This window comes from Podarcis bocagei (genome assembly GCF_964188305.1).
Source record: "Podarcis bocagei genome assembly, chromosome: 9".
Taxonomy (NCBI): Eukaryota; Metazoa; Chordata; class Lepidosauria; order Squamata; family Lacertidae; genus Podarcis; species Podarcis bocagei.
In genome coordinates this window covers 21,721,495-21,737,243 of record NC_138134.1, presented here as the reverse complement: position 1 = coordinate 21,737,243, position 15,749 = coordinate 21,721,495, and the positions used below count along the sequence as shown (strand labels likewise).

Sequence of the window (15,749 nt, the reverse complement as noted above, 5' to 3'; positions counted from 1 at the left end):
CACTGTAGTTGCAGTTTCCGAGTCACCTTCAAAGGTAGCCCCACGTAGAGCACCTTGCAGGAGTCCAAGTGAGGGATAAGCAGCGCACTCTGGTGAGACAGTGCACGGGCAGGTAGAGTCTCAGCCGGTGAAGCATATGGAGCTGCTAGACAGCCCCCCTACCCTGGATACAGAATTGACCTGCACCTCCATGGACGGCAGTGCATCCAAATGACTCCCAGGCTGCGCACCTGGTCCTTCAGGGGCACAGTTACCCCATTCAAGACCAGGGGATCCTCCACACCTGGATGTATTTTGATACTGTGTTTCTAGCAACACCATTATGTCTTAACTCATACTTTTCATCAGTGTTTGAAATCCAGGGTGTACATTATTTTCTCACCCCACTGTCTTTTATTGTTTACAGTTGTTTTCAAATTATTGTGTAGTGTGTTTTTAATATTTTGTTGCAATCTACACAGGGAATGTTTACTTCTGCGCAGTCACATGAATCTAAGAAGTGACTATGAAGATGTATGGCAAGACACAGAAAAACTAACCATGCCTGGGGAATCATTAAAAATTGGGATAATCATAATTTTGGAGAGAGAACCCCCCCCCCCGAGATTAACACACTCATCTAGTCATCTGTGGTGTGTAAGAATTATCTGTAGGTGAATAAGCAAGGAAGCACTCATAAAAGTGGAAATGTATATTTTTGCCTTTATCTCAGCTTTCTTAAGTGCCATAAATCCTATACCCTTTTAAAATGTGGCTCTTTTCTGAGGGGCGCAGGTTTGTTGTTTTTAATCTGTTTATATATGTTGTGATTTTTTCTGAGAACCGCCCTGAGGCCTCCGGGTATAGGGCGGTATATAAAATCAATAAATAATAATAATGACAAATGGCTACATAGGCAGGTACAGACATGGACATCACATTTCGTGAAAGCTTTTCCTAGGCTTCTTATAGCTGTAGCTCAAATACCGGATTATAAAAACAACAGAAAACATTTGTAGGCAACTGTATGTTTCAGGTATAGTAAGTTAAAATAAAGGAGATTCTGCAGCTGGGAAAAGAGAGTGAAGGCCAGAGCTAGCCATGCCATGTAGCCTTTTTAAGCAATATATCCCACTGTTATGCAAGGGACAGATAAAGGCAGGAATTGGCACTGCACAGTAAAATTTCTTGACGTATTGGCTCTAGCAGTGGGGTAACAACACTTGGACCTGCTTCAGGCTGCAAACGTCTTGGGCCAGCACCGGGGACGATGTGAATCATGGCAGAAGCAGACTAGCTTCTCTTCAAATTACACGACTGTAGGAAATGCAAGCCGGTGTTGGACAGACTCCAAATGGAATGCCATATGCAGCATATTTGATATCCATAGGCATATTAATGTGAACGACGACCAAGTGAGTCATAAACAAATTACAAAGTGCCAGGTTTATATTATTCTCTATAAAAACCTAGGTTGTAGTTCATGAATGTTCTGACTTGCTTGATTGCTATTCAATAATAAGTTAAATATTCCGAATGCAAATTAGGTTACAGGTGCTATTTGCACTAAACCGCAGGGCATTCTGGCAAGCAGTTTAAATAATTATCTAGGGGCCTCTAAGCTAGCCAATTAGTGTAGCCCATTGAATTGAAATAAATTTCTAACTTAATTTATGTAGTTTTGTTGAATGGCAATGTTAAAGTAGCAGTATATTCTAAGCTTTGGACAGAAATTATTGATTATTATTTAGTTATTAAACTTATGCTAATCTGTTCTTCACGCATTGGGTGCAGGAAGCCACTTAGGTGCAGCAAATTATGCTTGTCAATACTAGTTTAACTGCAGGGCCAAAATCTTGCCTACCTCATTCGGGCAGCCAGACAATCGCTGCTCCTTGTCACCTCTGAAATGGATGCATGCAACTCACGTGGTCATATCATCCAAAACTCATTTTGCCACTGTTTGGCAGCCAGATGGTACACTACAGCAGGAGGGACGTGGCCCAGCCATCGTCGGCTGTTGCTTACTAACTTACTAGCAAATTCAGTTTTCCATATAAAGAAAAGGGGAACGCTGCCAACAAAACCAACACCCCCTAAATCCAACTCATCATTATGCTATGTTCTGAATTATTTATATCAATGTTGCAGAATGCAATAATACTTTACTATCTGTGGGCATTCAATATGGAGACCAAGTTCAAAATTTAATGGGAAACGTTGGCTTAATAATCTACACAAAAATGGGCAGGCACAAGGCTTGCCTTCACTCTAACCAATCATGGTGTAATAAACCAAATTGGTGCGTACAAATTTGTCTCCTCTTCTGCAGGTGAGGTGGAGGGCCCAATCCACATACTGCGTACTAGCCGCAGAAAATCCCACGAGCGCTGTTGTTGGCTAAACATGGATGCTTTAAAATGGGACAGCTATCCCCCTAAGAGCCCTGAACATCCACTTTCCACTGGCATCATGGACATCAAGGGCATATAATGGCATTTTAACATTTGGGACTTAAAAACACTAGGCATCTTATATTGAGGAAAGAAAAATGTTGCATGATTCTTAATTTTCTCATTGGTTTTGCTTTTTTAATTTCCTCAGTTTTTCCCTTGCTGCATTTTCTTGCCTGGCTTTCTCCTTCAACAGAAGCTTAGTGTTAGGGTTTGGTTTCTTACAGTTATTCACTGTCATTCCCTATTATTTTAATTCTGCCGAGTTATTTTTCTTAGCTGTTTTTCTGTTGCTTCTTTCCTCTGTTGGGTTTTCTAGCGTTCTAGAAAACCCACTTTCGTGGTATTTCTTTTATGCTGTACCCTCTTCTTCCTTCCTGGAACCATATTTTTATTCCCTATGTCTCCCCAGCTGTGTACAACGAAGGGTACACAGCAAGAATAAACAAAATCACTTCAAATTAGGAGTGCAAAAAATAAAACTATAAAATTAGAACCAGGGAGAGCTGTATTTCAGCTTTATGCACCATGTGGCAAGAACCATGGGAAAATGGATAGATGATAGATAGATGATAGATAGATAGATAGATAGATAGATAGATAGATAAAGGTAAAGGGACCCCTGACCATTAGATCCAGTCGTGACCGACTCTGGGGTTGCGGCGCTCATCTTGCTTTATTGGCCAAGGGAGCCGGCATACAGCTTCCGGATCATGTGGCCAGCATGACTAAGCTACTTCTGGCGAACCAGAGCAGCGCACGGAAACGCCGTTTACCTTCCTGCCAGAGTGGTACCTATTTATCTACTTGCACTTTGACGTGCTTTTGAACTGCTAGGTTGGCAGGAGCTGGGACCAAGCAATGGGAGCTCACCCCATTGCGGGGATTTAAACCGCCAACCTTCTGATCGGCAAGTCTTAGGCTCTGTGGTTTAACCCACAGCGGCACCCGCATCCCTTAGATAGATAGATGACACTTAAATATATTTAATGGCTTGAGTACTGTTTTGCTACGCCATAATCGTTCCAATAATATTTAGCATTGCTATAAAGCTTTTTAAGTGTTTAGAAGCACTTCATATGCCTGAGCTCCTTGAAATACATGCAACCACCCTGTAAGGCAAGTATTTTTATTCCCATACTGCAATTTTTCGAGGGATTGTGATCCTAATTGCAATCAAGGAGGGTGTTGTTTTTTTAAAAAAAGCCCTCTCTATTTAGCACTCCAGTCCATCCCTAGTTTCCTCTTATGCAAGCAAGTTCTGTGTTCATTTCCAGGTAAGATTTATTCCCAGTATTCAAACGCCTCTGTCTCAGACAGCACTATGGGGTTGGCGCCTACAGGTACACAAAAGAGAATACATCGGACATGCACAATGAACCTCTGGGAATACAACTTTTTAGAAACTGTCCAGGAGTCAGCTTGACAGGAAGGTTTATGGGGAAAGGGAAGCAGCAGCCAGAGAACTTCTACATTAAAGGAAAAGCCAAGTCCCATGAGGAAAGCAGGAAGGCAAAGTGAGGGCTGGACTGTCACTTTTTTTTTAACAGAAAGCCCCAGTGGGATAAAGCAAACCATCAAGGCCTATAGTGGACTATGACCTAGTTTTCAAGTGGATGAGAAGCAAAAAATAGAGTGGGGTGGGGGAAGGTAGATGGATTAATGTGCACATGACATCTATTTTGGAGGATGCAAATTTTCCTCTTGTGCTCACAGCACAGAGGAGAAAGATGAAGGAACAGTGTGTGAGTAGATCTTAGCTCTGCCACATTTCCTTGCTAATATCCACCTGCCAATTTTATACTCCAAAATATTTTGTTGCACGCATGGAAGCTGGGGGAGAAAAAGCAACCACGGCGGATGGCAAACGAGTGCCACACAATCAACAAAAATAAAAACCTAAGTGGGAAAGAGAATAAACGTTTTGTCACTTTCAAGTAGAGTCTGCTCCTTCATGACTGGGATGGACGAGGCGTTGTTTCAGCTGAAGGAAAATGCACAACCAAGTAGCCTTTTCTTAACCAGTGGCAGTTGCAGATAGAACGGATCTGACAAAATATAACTCATAACCTGGATTGTCCCTTAGGGCAAAATTCTGTCAAAGGTCTTCTTTAAGGTCTGCTGCAAATGTAGCACTGACCCTTCCCACAAAATGTGGTGTGAAAATTAGGATGACCCACTCTCTCCAAGACTTTCCTCACCTTTCTTTTAATCTTCTGCTTTAAATTCCCTCCTCCCTCCCCTGCTTGGTTTCAGGGGCGCCAGCTTGTGATTGGCCAAACAAATAGCCAGCCAATCAGGATTTTTAAAAAATAAAAATGATTCCCCCCCCCTTTTCTTCTCACTTCCCTCTGGGGTCCCCATGCCTCGTGCTGTGTCCCCCCCCCCATTTATGTAATTTTTACTTGTGGCTTCCTTGAAATATCCTGGGGGGCCCCAGTTGGGAAACACTGGAGTAAATCGTGAAGCATTTTCTTACCAAGCTACTGTGGTAAAAAGAAGTTAATGCTGGAGTCCAAGATAACAGCTTAGTGTGTGCCTAGAGAATTATTAATCTCCCAGAAGGCTTTTCTGCCTCGTGCTCTAGCAGACATACCCTTAGATTAAACTCCCAACAGTAGATCTCTGTTTTTCATCAATCTTTCATTAGCACAAGGCTTAGAAAATCATCTGGTCAGGTACCATTAAAAGGCTTTTCATCTTCTAAAGAGAAATCCAACCAAATAAATTACCACAAGGAAGGAGTCTGATAAAAAATATATATCAAAAAATCCAAGGACCTCAAGATAGCAATGACTTTCAAATAACTTGATATTCCAGAGGCAGGAGCTGCTGCATTAGTCATCATAATTATTGTCTACCTGACAATGAACAGGAGAGAACCCTTTCGCTAGCAAGGGACACGTGAGATTTTCAAAAGCGACTCTTTGCCGTTCAAAGCAGTAGGCAGGAGAAAGACTACGGTAAGCGCATCATTCCCCCCTACAGAGCACTTCGCTGATGCAATTTGTCTCCCTTGTTCTGCCATGTTGCAGCTGCTCGTGACAGAGGCTCTGGTTCCCACACCTGGGGGCCTTGCTGTCTGTCATGCTTCTGTCCCTGATCAACAAATACCTAACTTGCTAGAAAGAGTCATGTGCGGGAGTCCACAAAATATAATGGAAAGACTTGTTCTAATTGCTTAATTCTAAATTTAGCCTAGATGGTGACAGCAGCCACAAAATTAAAAGACGCCTGCTTCTTGGGAGAAAAGCAATGACAAACCTAGACAGCATCTTAAAAAGCAGAGACATCACCTTGCCAACAAAGGTCCGCATAGTTAAAGCTATGGTTTTCCCAGTAGTGATGTATGGAAGTGAGAGCTGGACCATAAAGAAGGCTGATCGCTGAAGAATTGATGCTTTTGAATTATGGTGCTGGAGGAGACTCTTGAGAGTCCCATGGACTGAAAGAAGATCAAACCTATCCATTCTGAAGGAAATCAGCCCTGAGTGCTCACTGGAAGGACGGATCCTGAAGCTGAGGCTCCAGTACTTTGGCCACCTCATGAGAAGAGAAGACTCCCTGGAAAAGACCCTGATGTTGGGAAAGATGGAGGGCACAAGGAGAAGGGGACGACAGAGGACGAGATGGTTCGACAGTGTTCTTGAAGCTACCAACATGAGTTTGACCAAACTGCGGGAGGCAGTGGAAGACAGGAGTGCCTGGCGTGCTCTGGTCCATGGGATCACGAAGAGTCAGACACGACTAAATGACTAAACAACAACAACAAATTTAGCCTTCCCAGTCTCCCTCTGCCTCTTCCTATATACAGCATATCCATGCATGTTAAGCCACTCTCTCAAACGCAACTCTTTTCTCCTTATACTAATACCCCGAGGCAACAAGCAGGCATCAGAAGTTCCCACCCCTTTCCTTCCTCTATTTGCTGGTCACCTGTCTTTAAGTTTCAGGCCAGAGACTTTAAGGAATCAGTCATGGCTCCAGGCTATGCTTGCAGGCCTGTTCAAGCAACTCTCCTTAGTAAACTCTGGCGAATCTGGAGGTTTGTCTTCAGGCAAAAAGCAGGAGACATTTCAAATGAAAGCTGAAATAATTCAACAAGACCTAACAGCAACAAAATTAGGGGTCATTTGCACTACTCTAAAATTTTTACAGTGAGAGCATCTGTCTGATAGAGTGGTACCTCGGGTTAAGAACTTAATTCGTTCTGGAGGTCCGTTCTTAACCTGAAACTGTTCTTAACCTGAGGTACCACTTTAGCTAATGGGGCCTCCCACCGCGATTTCTGTTCTCAACCTGAGGTAAAGTTCTTAACCCAAGGTACTATTTTTGGGTTAGCGGAGTCTGTAACCTGAAGCGTCTGTAACCTGAAGTGTCTGTAACCCGAGGTACCACTCGCTTCAGGTTACAGATGTTACAGACTCCGCTAACCCAGAAACAGTACCTCGGGTTAAGAACTTTGCTTCAGGATGAGAACAGAAATCGTGTGGTGGCGGCACGGCAGCAGCGGGAGGCCCCATTACCTAAAGTGGTACCTCAGGTTAAGAACAGTTTCAGGTTAAGAAAGGACCTCCAGAACGAATTCTTAACCCGAGTTACGACTGTATATCTCTGATTGTGTGTTGTTTTTTAAAAAGACCTACATGCGACCCAAAAAAATTACAAGATGAATTGTCACCGTCAGGAAAAAAACAACTTTTTTGGTATCTAACTGTTGGAGATGCAATAGGATTCTCTAAATCATGTTTTTTCGTTGTCCTATATTGAAAGATTTTTGGCAGAAAGTAACTGAAACTATCAACATAACTCTATGGAACAACCTTACATTTACAGAGCAAAATATCCTCTTGAATTATATACCCAGCACATGGAACTGTACAAAAGAGCACACGGAACTGGCAAAAGAGCCAGTATGGTGTAGTGGTTAAGAGCAGTGGACTCGTAATCTGGTGAACCGGGTTCGCGTCTCCGCTCTTCCGCATGCAGCTGCTGGGTGACCTTGGGCTAGTCACACTTCTCTGAAGTCTCTCAGCCCCACTCACCTCACAGAGTGTTTGTTGTGGGGGAGGAAGGGAAAGGAGAATGTTAGCCGCTTTGAGACTCCTTCGGGTAGTGATAAAGCGGGATATCAAATCCAAAAGGGCAATATGAGTGAACTCTCTGTGCCCTTACCACAGCATAAAGACTGATACTGATGAATTGGAAAAATAAAAATGCCGCTCCTTTCTACGATCGGATTGAAACTGTCATGGGCTGGTGTGGTTGCTTGAAAGCAAACAGGCAAGAGTCCAACCTGTCTTTTCCAGGCTTTATTATCTGTACAAAGTATTTACAGTGCAGAGCGTCGCAAGTCTATGTCTGCTCAGTCGCTAGCAGAATCTGGGAGTGGGTGGTCCTTATACCTTCCCCAGCATAACAGTCGTGTTTCCCCCATCCTTCTCCTCCCCTCTCTGCGCGCAAACCTACTGCGCAGAGTGGGCGTTGGCAAAGAGGGACTTGTCTCCCCTCCGCTTTGCTCAGGCTCGGTGTTGAGGCTCTTCCTAGCATTTTCTGATCCCTGAGCCCCTTCCCCCTGGAGGCGGGGCTTCCCTCCTCGCCAGAGGAAGAACTGCTTCGCAAGATCTTCGGAGGCTCCCTGTAACACAACTGCCCTTCCACCTCTCGCCTCTGAGCTGATGGCAGTTCCCTGATAGAAGCCTTATTGCAAACTCGCAACATATGAACAACTTGCATAGAAACGCAGACTTGCCATGGACAAATTCAATAATATTTGGAATCCATTCTTACAAATACTGTAATAAGTTAAGATCTGGTGAAGTACAATAACAACCTTGTAAAGTATACAAGGTTCCCCCCCTCCCCTCTTTATTTTCCCTTCTACACGGGTCCTGTTTCTCTTTTTCTTTTATTTACGTCTCACCATGTTTAGTGCACATATAATTAAGTACTTTTTGAACTTTCAGTAAAGATGTTAAAAAATAAAAAAACCCTTTTTGTGAACTATATGATAGAAGTGGTAAAAGACAAAATTTATTACTAGGATGCTGTGTTCCATCTAGAACGCAAGCATTCTACAGAAGCAGATTTTAACATCATAGAATAAATGTATTCCAAACTCACCGGCCATTGTCACGGCCTACACCCCAGACTCGGATGCTCACGATGGGCTGTGAATGAAGAATACTGCGATCCATGGGGTCAACCAAATTTAGCATGTCGTTCTCCAGGATAAGATACATGTCCTTTCCCTAATCAAGAGGAGAGCAAAAACAGCTATAATCTCTTACTCACTCAAACAAGCGTTTGCCCCTATGTAATGCTAATTCAGGTGGCTTTGCGTCACCACGCAAGATGCTACTAAGAAAGGCATTTGCGGGATGTTTAAGCCTTCCTCCGTCCACTTAAGTCTCTTCCACCCTTCCATATAATATGAGAACAGAGGGTTAAAGGAAGCACTTATGCAATGCGGTCATTATTTATAAATTATGACCACGGCTGCTAATGCAGGTGGCTTTAAAGAGTTAGGCAAAATCATTGGGGGGGGGGAATTGGCAGGAGCTATGGAGCCTCCAAGTTCAGAAGCAGTTTATCTCTAGATAACAAGCTTGAAGTCAGCAGCAAGGGTGAACTTACACCCTTGGACCACAAGGGATGCTTGTAATTCTTATGTTTTTATAAAGGGGAAGCACCCATATTACCTTTTCAACTCAAGAGACCACAGGTACTGAGCCCCCTTGTAACCATACTGGCCTCTGATTACAGGGGGACATGACCCACGAGCCCTTTCCTAGCACTTAACTTGTGCTGCACTTTGGGCAAGGAAAGAGCCATTGATGACACCTTCTTTTTCCTTGCCAGAGCAAACAAGGTCATTGCTCCAAACTAGCTGTTTTACTTCCTTGTTCTTTCTCGACAGTGGCTGCTTTTGCCGAAATATGAAAGTGCAGGAAAAAGCAGGTGCCACTGATAAAATACCAGAATTATTAGAATGGAGAATCAAATTTCTTAATTTGCAGAGATGGCAAAATTAACAGCATCAATTAGAGGCTACTCTAATCAAAAAATTAATAAAGAGTGGGAATGCGTTAAGGAAATGCATGAAAAAAAGTCGCTGCTGGAGCTTAAAAATCAATATGCAAAAGTTTAAAAGGCACAAGGAGATAGGATAATAATATATTAAGGATGGAATAACAAATAAAGTGAATAACGCAACAATAACAAAAATTATAGTAGGTAAAGAAGTCTGCACACAGGTGGCGGGAAGTATTGGGCTGTAGGGAAGGGAGGTGAGGGGATTAATTGAAACTGTTAAAGATTGGTATAGGATTCAAGAGATTTAAATTTTCATAAAGATTCTATAAGGAAAGCAGCAAGAAATATCAAGTAAAGGTATTGGAGAGGAGATCAGCGTAAATGAAAAGATGAGACTTATGGTTTTGTTACATATGATTTTATTTTGGAGTTGTCTGTTTATTTTGGAGTTGTTTGTTGTAAAGAATGTATATTATGTGAATAAAATAATAAAGAATGCAATTCAAAAAAAAGAAAAGAAGAAAAAGCAGGTGCCACTAGAGAACTGGGAAGTACGATAAGACAGAGAGATTTCTTACCTCTCCCCAAATGCCAACCGTGTCCCGTATATCGTTTTTACAGTAAGAGAGCTGTCGGATGCAATTGTTCACAGCAACGCTGCTTTTCCCAGGAGCCAAATCTTCCTCTGCCATTTCTACCCATCCCAAAGAACGAACCGCAAAGCACTGTAAAGGAATAATGAAAAGGAGTGTTAACCTTTTAGGTCTTAATGGCCTCCACATGATTGTGTCATATTTTATTTTACGTAAACCACATTTATGTTGAGGACAGCCGGTCAAGCCTTTATACTGTTGTCATCTTTTGCTCAGCAAGGCAAGTTGAGAGTAGAATCATAGAATTGCAGAACTGGAAGGTACCCTAAGGGTCATCTAGTCCAACCCCCCTTGCAATGCAGGAATTTCAACACGCGCCCCCCCCCCCCATCAGTTTGAAGCCATTCTGGACTCTGCTTAGCTTTGCAAATGTGCTAGCAAGTTTTATTGCTGAACCACTGGAACAAAAAAAATATAACTTTTGAGCCGTTTGGCCCCCAAATGACAACTAAGCCTTCCGTTTTGGCGGCTGTAACCCTTATTTCGGAAGCCATTTGGTGCGAAGCTTATATATCAGAGTTTCTAACACTGCTGGGAAATCAGTGTCAGGAGAGCAAAAAGCCCTACCCACCTTAGATAGCAATGACAATCTGGGATTGGGAGCAGTGTTCAGAACTCTCATTGTTCCAGGCATATTTTGCGACAGGGAATTTCATTAGAGCGAGCAGTTTCTGAGTTCTGGCCCCAGTACTGCACTGAAGATTTCAGATTAAAACTGCAGAGTGGAAGGAAAGGAGGACCTTTTTCTGCCTCCCCACTTCCAGCTACTCTCTTAAGACTGGTTAAGAGACTCTCTTAAGAATATTAAGAGGATGGGTGGGGGAAGGACTAGATCATGTGAACAGCTAGTATTTTAGCTGTTCATTCATTTTCAGCTTTGTATTCTTGTTATAAAAAACACGCCCAGACATTCTGTTGTTGCGCCCATAACCTAGGTTTAAGGTGATATTTAGCTCCTAGCTTTCATATCTCAGTTCCTAACGCTGATTGGGAGAGATCTCACATCCGTGTTTTAAAGAAACATATGAGCAGTACATTCAGGGAGAGAGACACAAAGGTGGGAAAACCATCTTTTCCACTGCCTTGCCAAGTTCACCCTGGCAGAGTAGAAGAGGTGTTTTTCTATCCTAAGGCTAAGAATATTTTGAATCATGCTTCTCCTCCTCTGCCCTACCCGCCTTTTGCTTTTCCCAAAGAACTCTGAGAGGGTGATCTAAAACAATCCTATGGTCCCGAGACAGCCACCCAGGGACCACAGGACTGCAAATCTTGCTTTCGATATGAAAACCTAACATTTTATAATACACTTTACAAGGACGGCCGGACAAAGAAATACAAATTGCAAATGAAATTGCATTTGAGAGAACCGGACTTATATGAGACACCTGTCACAATCTTTTACAACACATGACAGTTGATTATAAATGATAAAAACGGAAGGAAGCCGAACTAATGCAGTCACTGCAGCTTGGGAAAACTGAAGACATATGGCTCCTTTGGCAAGTGAGAGAAAAATGCTAGAGCATATTATTAGTAACTATGGCTTACTATAAAGAGTCTTGTGGCAGGTAGGCAACTAACAAATTTATTGATTACATCATAAGCTTTTGGGGACTAATAAATAAATCATTTGGTCTTTAAGGACTCTTAATAGGCTGTTGCAGCAAAAACAGAAAAATCATATGTGGTTTATGACAAAACTGGTTATTCCTTCAAACTGTAAAATTCCAAGAAATTATACATGTAGTGGTGGAGCATAGACTGAGAGAACAAAGGAAAATATGGAGAATTTAAAGAAGTATTTCGAAGAAATCAAAACCCTTTCAACCCACTCTTATTTTCTTGCCCCTACTGCCTAGGGGCAAATGGGGATTGTCAACCTGGGAAAGTAGCCCATGTAGGAGAAGGAAAGCTTTGATCCTAAACCTCTGCTGCCTTGTGGGACGTCTTTGGGAGAGGAAGAGGCTAAGGAGTAAACCCTACACAAATCCGGAGTGGCGTCCCTAAGGCCATGTACATCTCCTTCCGGCAACTCCTGCAGCTAAACTGGTGTCAAACTTATTGCTTTGCTTTCCTTTGGACCACACCAGCGAGGCCAAGAGCGGAGTCTTATCATCTGGGCAGCCCAGGACTTCCATGCCCACTGCCTAGGCTTGCGCCCCGGGGAGTTCACTTCGGTGGTGCCAACACAGCAAAAACAACACAGGAGACTGGTTACAAGTCTCTGCAGCCACAGCAGGCGCCGCGATTCTGCAGCGGTTTAACTTCACTCCTGGTGGTGCACTCCATTCTCTCTCTCGGAGGAGGAGGAGTTTGGATTTGATATCCTGCCTTATCACTACCCTAAGGAGTCTCAAAGTGCCTAACATTCTCCTTTCCCTTCCTCCCCCACAACAAACACTCTGTGAGGTGAGTGGGGCTGAGAGACTTCAAAGAAGTGTGACTAGCCCAAGGTCACCCAGCAGCTGCAGGTGGAGGAGCAGAGACACGAACCTGGTTCCCCAGATTACAAGACTACCGCTCTTAACCACTACACCACACTGACAGATGGTTATAACTCCTTCCTTACCTTCAGCTCTCAAATAAATTTTTAAAACCCATCAAGGTAGAGAGAGTAGCTGCTTCCATTAGGCAGCATTCAACTGGATTGAAGTTGTCTTTTGAAAGCTTTAAACCAATGCTTCCCAACCTTTTTTTGGCCAAGCCCCACCTAAGCATCTCTAAAATTCTGATGTCCCCACCCTGTGAAATATAATTATTTTTATTCAAAAAGTGAACTCCTATTCACGTGGAGGAAGCCTAAAAGGCCATTCACTGTTATTCCCCCCCCTTAATGATAGTATACACGTTATTAAGGGACGCGGGTGGTGCTGTGGGTTAAACCACAGCGCCTAGGACTTGCCGATCAGAAGGTCGGCAGTTCGAATCCCTGCGACGGGGTGAGCTCCTGTTGCTTGGTCTCTGCTCCTGCCAACCTAGCAGTTCGAAAGCACGTCAAAGTGCAAGTAGATAAATAGGTACCACTCCGGCGGGAAGGTAAACGGTGTTTCCGTGTGCTGCTCTGGTTCGCCAGAAGCAGCTTAGTCATGCTGGCCACATGACCCGGAAGCTGTACGTCGGCTCCCTCGGCCAATAAAGCGAGATGAGCGCCGTAACCCCAGAGTCTGTCACGACTGGACCTAATGGTCAGGGGTCCCTTTACCTTTACCTTTATACATGTTATTGCTTACAATATGTTTCGTTTGTCCGGCTTTTTGGTGTGAGGAGATGAGGGCAAAGGTGCCCATATCGGTGTAAACTGCAATGCTCAGATACTCTCGCTGCAATAGAAAGCTGGCTCAGTGGTGGAGTAATAAAAATAAATATTTGGAGGACAATGAGCAAATCATCTGACATGCAGAAGCCATTAGGAATAATGCAGAAAGCTTGTTCCTTTAGGCGCCTCCTGCAATCCCATCTGCTAATGGTGCGCTGGAATAAGAAGCAGAGGACAGAATATGGAAATAATTTTCCATGTGCTAAAGGTGCCTGACAGCACCACCTATGATTTCCTTGCAAGCATATGGGTCAATCAGATAACGGTGGGAAGCCGAGAATCAGCACAGAGAATGTCATTGGTTGTCACGACAAATATTTGCAACACTCTGAAGCGTGGTCGGTTTTGTTTTTTACTTCTGGAACCATTATTTTCACAAATTGTTGGTATTAATTTTGGTTACTGTGCTCTGGAGGAAAGACTGGCAATGCAGTTACCTTGTGTTTATTCGTGGAGGGAAGCGTCTGCTATCCCGCCCCCAGCTCCTGACAGGAAGGTGTGTTGGTTGTAGGAATCTTAGTGGTGCTTCACTGCTGCGATATGTTAGCAACAAGGCATGACTGCAGATTTGCCCAGCTGAGATGCCTACACTGTCACTGCCGGTGGCAGCTGCTTCCACACAGCCCGGTGAAGATGTGAATTACGCCCTTAAGAGGTCAGCACGCTGATAACAATTATATTTATTCCTAATTAATATTGTAACTATTTTTGTAGTCAGTGAGGCGGCTTGCAGCGTCTGGTTTGCAGCGTCATACAGTGGTACCTCAGGTTACATACGCTTCAGGTTACATACGCTTCAGGTTACAGACTCTGCTAACCCAGAAATAGTGCTTCAGGTTAAGAACTTTGCTTCAGGATGAGAACAGAAATCGTGCTCTGGTGGCGCGGCGGCAGCAGGAGGCCCCATTAGCTAAAGTGGTGCTTCAGGTTAAGAACAGTTTCAGGTTAAGAACGGACCTCCAGAACGAATTAAGTACTTAACCCGAGGTACCACTGTACCAGCAAGATCCACAAACAATGTATTTTAAAATGTAAACACTCTGTGCATTGTCAGTATTACCAGAAGCATCCCTAACTATGCATTCAGAAGCCAGTGTGCCGTAACAGTTAAGAGTGTTGGACTAGGACCTGGGAGACACGGGTTCAAATCCCCGTTCGGTCATGAAGCTCACTGGGAGACCTTGGGCCCGTCACTCTCTCTCAGCCTAACCTACTCACAGGGTTGTGGTGAGGCTAAATGGGGAGCAGAACCTTGAGCACCTTGGGAGAGAAGGTGGTATATGAATGTTAATAAATAAATAAAAATAACATTAATAAACAGAGCTGTAAAATACTGGGAACCCCCCCCCCCCAATTTCCTTGAGCATCATAGGATTGAGCTATTTGGTTCTCAGACTTCTACAGAATAATAAATATCTATCCATTTTGCACGACTGTCGTGAATCATGTAAAATACGGAGCATATTCTGAATTCTTCACTACTGCTGCCCCCCTGTGACTAACAAGCTATACTGTTGCCAGTATCTAGGATGCACTATGAATTCAGCAATCCTGCAGGGACCTTGAGTGATTTTAGCTGGAGTTCTGCTATAGATGCCTGCCCACATCGCATAGCTTTGCAATATATCTATATATCTATATCTATCTATATTTATATTTATATCTATATATATATCTGCCATGGGGTGGGGGGCTGGAATGCAAGGAAAGGAAACCTCTAAAGATTTTCAGAGCTAGAATACCTGAAGACAGATGGTTAGCAAGCCTAGGGAATTCCCAGGACTGCTAAACTGAAGGTTAGTGTTTTAGCTTTACATCTTTAAAGTGTTCCATTTTAAATTTAAAATAGACCCCTGAAGCTGATAATCTGGCCAATTTTTTTTCAAATCACTGTGTGAGGTTCTTCACTTTTTTAACTGGCCACCTGCAACCTTCCTTTCCTAGGCATTGGGGGGGAGGCGCGCTTTGCTTCTTTAGGAGTCAAGCAGCTCAGCCAATGGCAGGAAGGGAGACCCTTGGGATCAAGCAGTTAGGCAATGGCAATCAAAAACACATCTACCTGTGGCATAAGGGTGGTTCACATGATCGCTCCCAAAACTTCTTTTTCCATTACCATTACTGCAATGCAATATAGATATAAGCCCTAGATTTCTTGGTAATGTTTATTTGAAATTGAAATAGATTGAAATACTTTATTGTCACTTGTACAACTTGTATACTGTGAGATTACACGAGCACCCCCCACTCAGCTCTCTTAGTCTTAATTCCCCTCGTTTACTGACACACACAAACCAAACCCGAAAGTCAGTTGCC

At 43.3% G+C, this 15,749-nt stretch overlaps 1 protein-coding gene across 8 annotated transcripts in view; it reads right to left on the bottom strand.

Annotated features, from left to right (window-relative positions):
• APBB2 (amyloid beta precursor protein binding family B member 2) overlaps nt 1–15,749 on the bottom strand; it is a 108,549-nt gene that overhangs the window by 37,509 nt on the left and 55,291 nt on the right. For all 8 annotated transcript variants that reach the window (XM_081208841.1, XM_081208835.1, XM_081208838.1 and 5 more), the window contains 2 exons: nt 10,046–10,192; nt 8,556–8,683 (listed from right to left, as the gene is read on the bottom strand). In XM_081208841.1, coding sequence (XP_081064967.1) covers nt 8,556–8,683; nt 10,046–10,192 — 275 coding nt within the window. The remainder of the gene's footprint in view (nt 1–8,555; nt 8,684–10,045; nt 10,193–15,749) is intronic.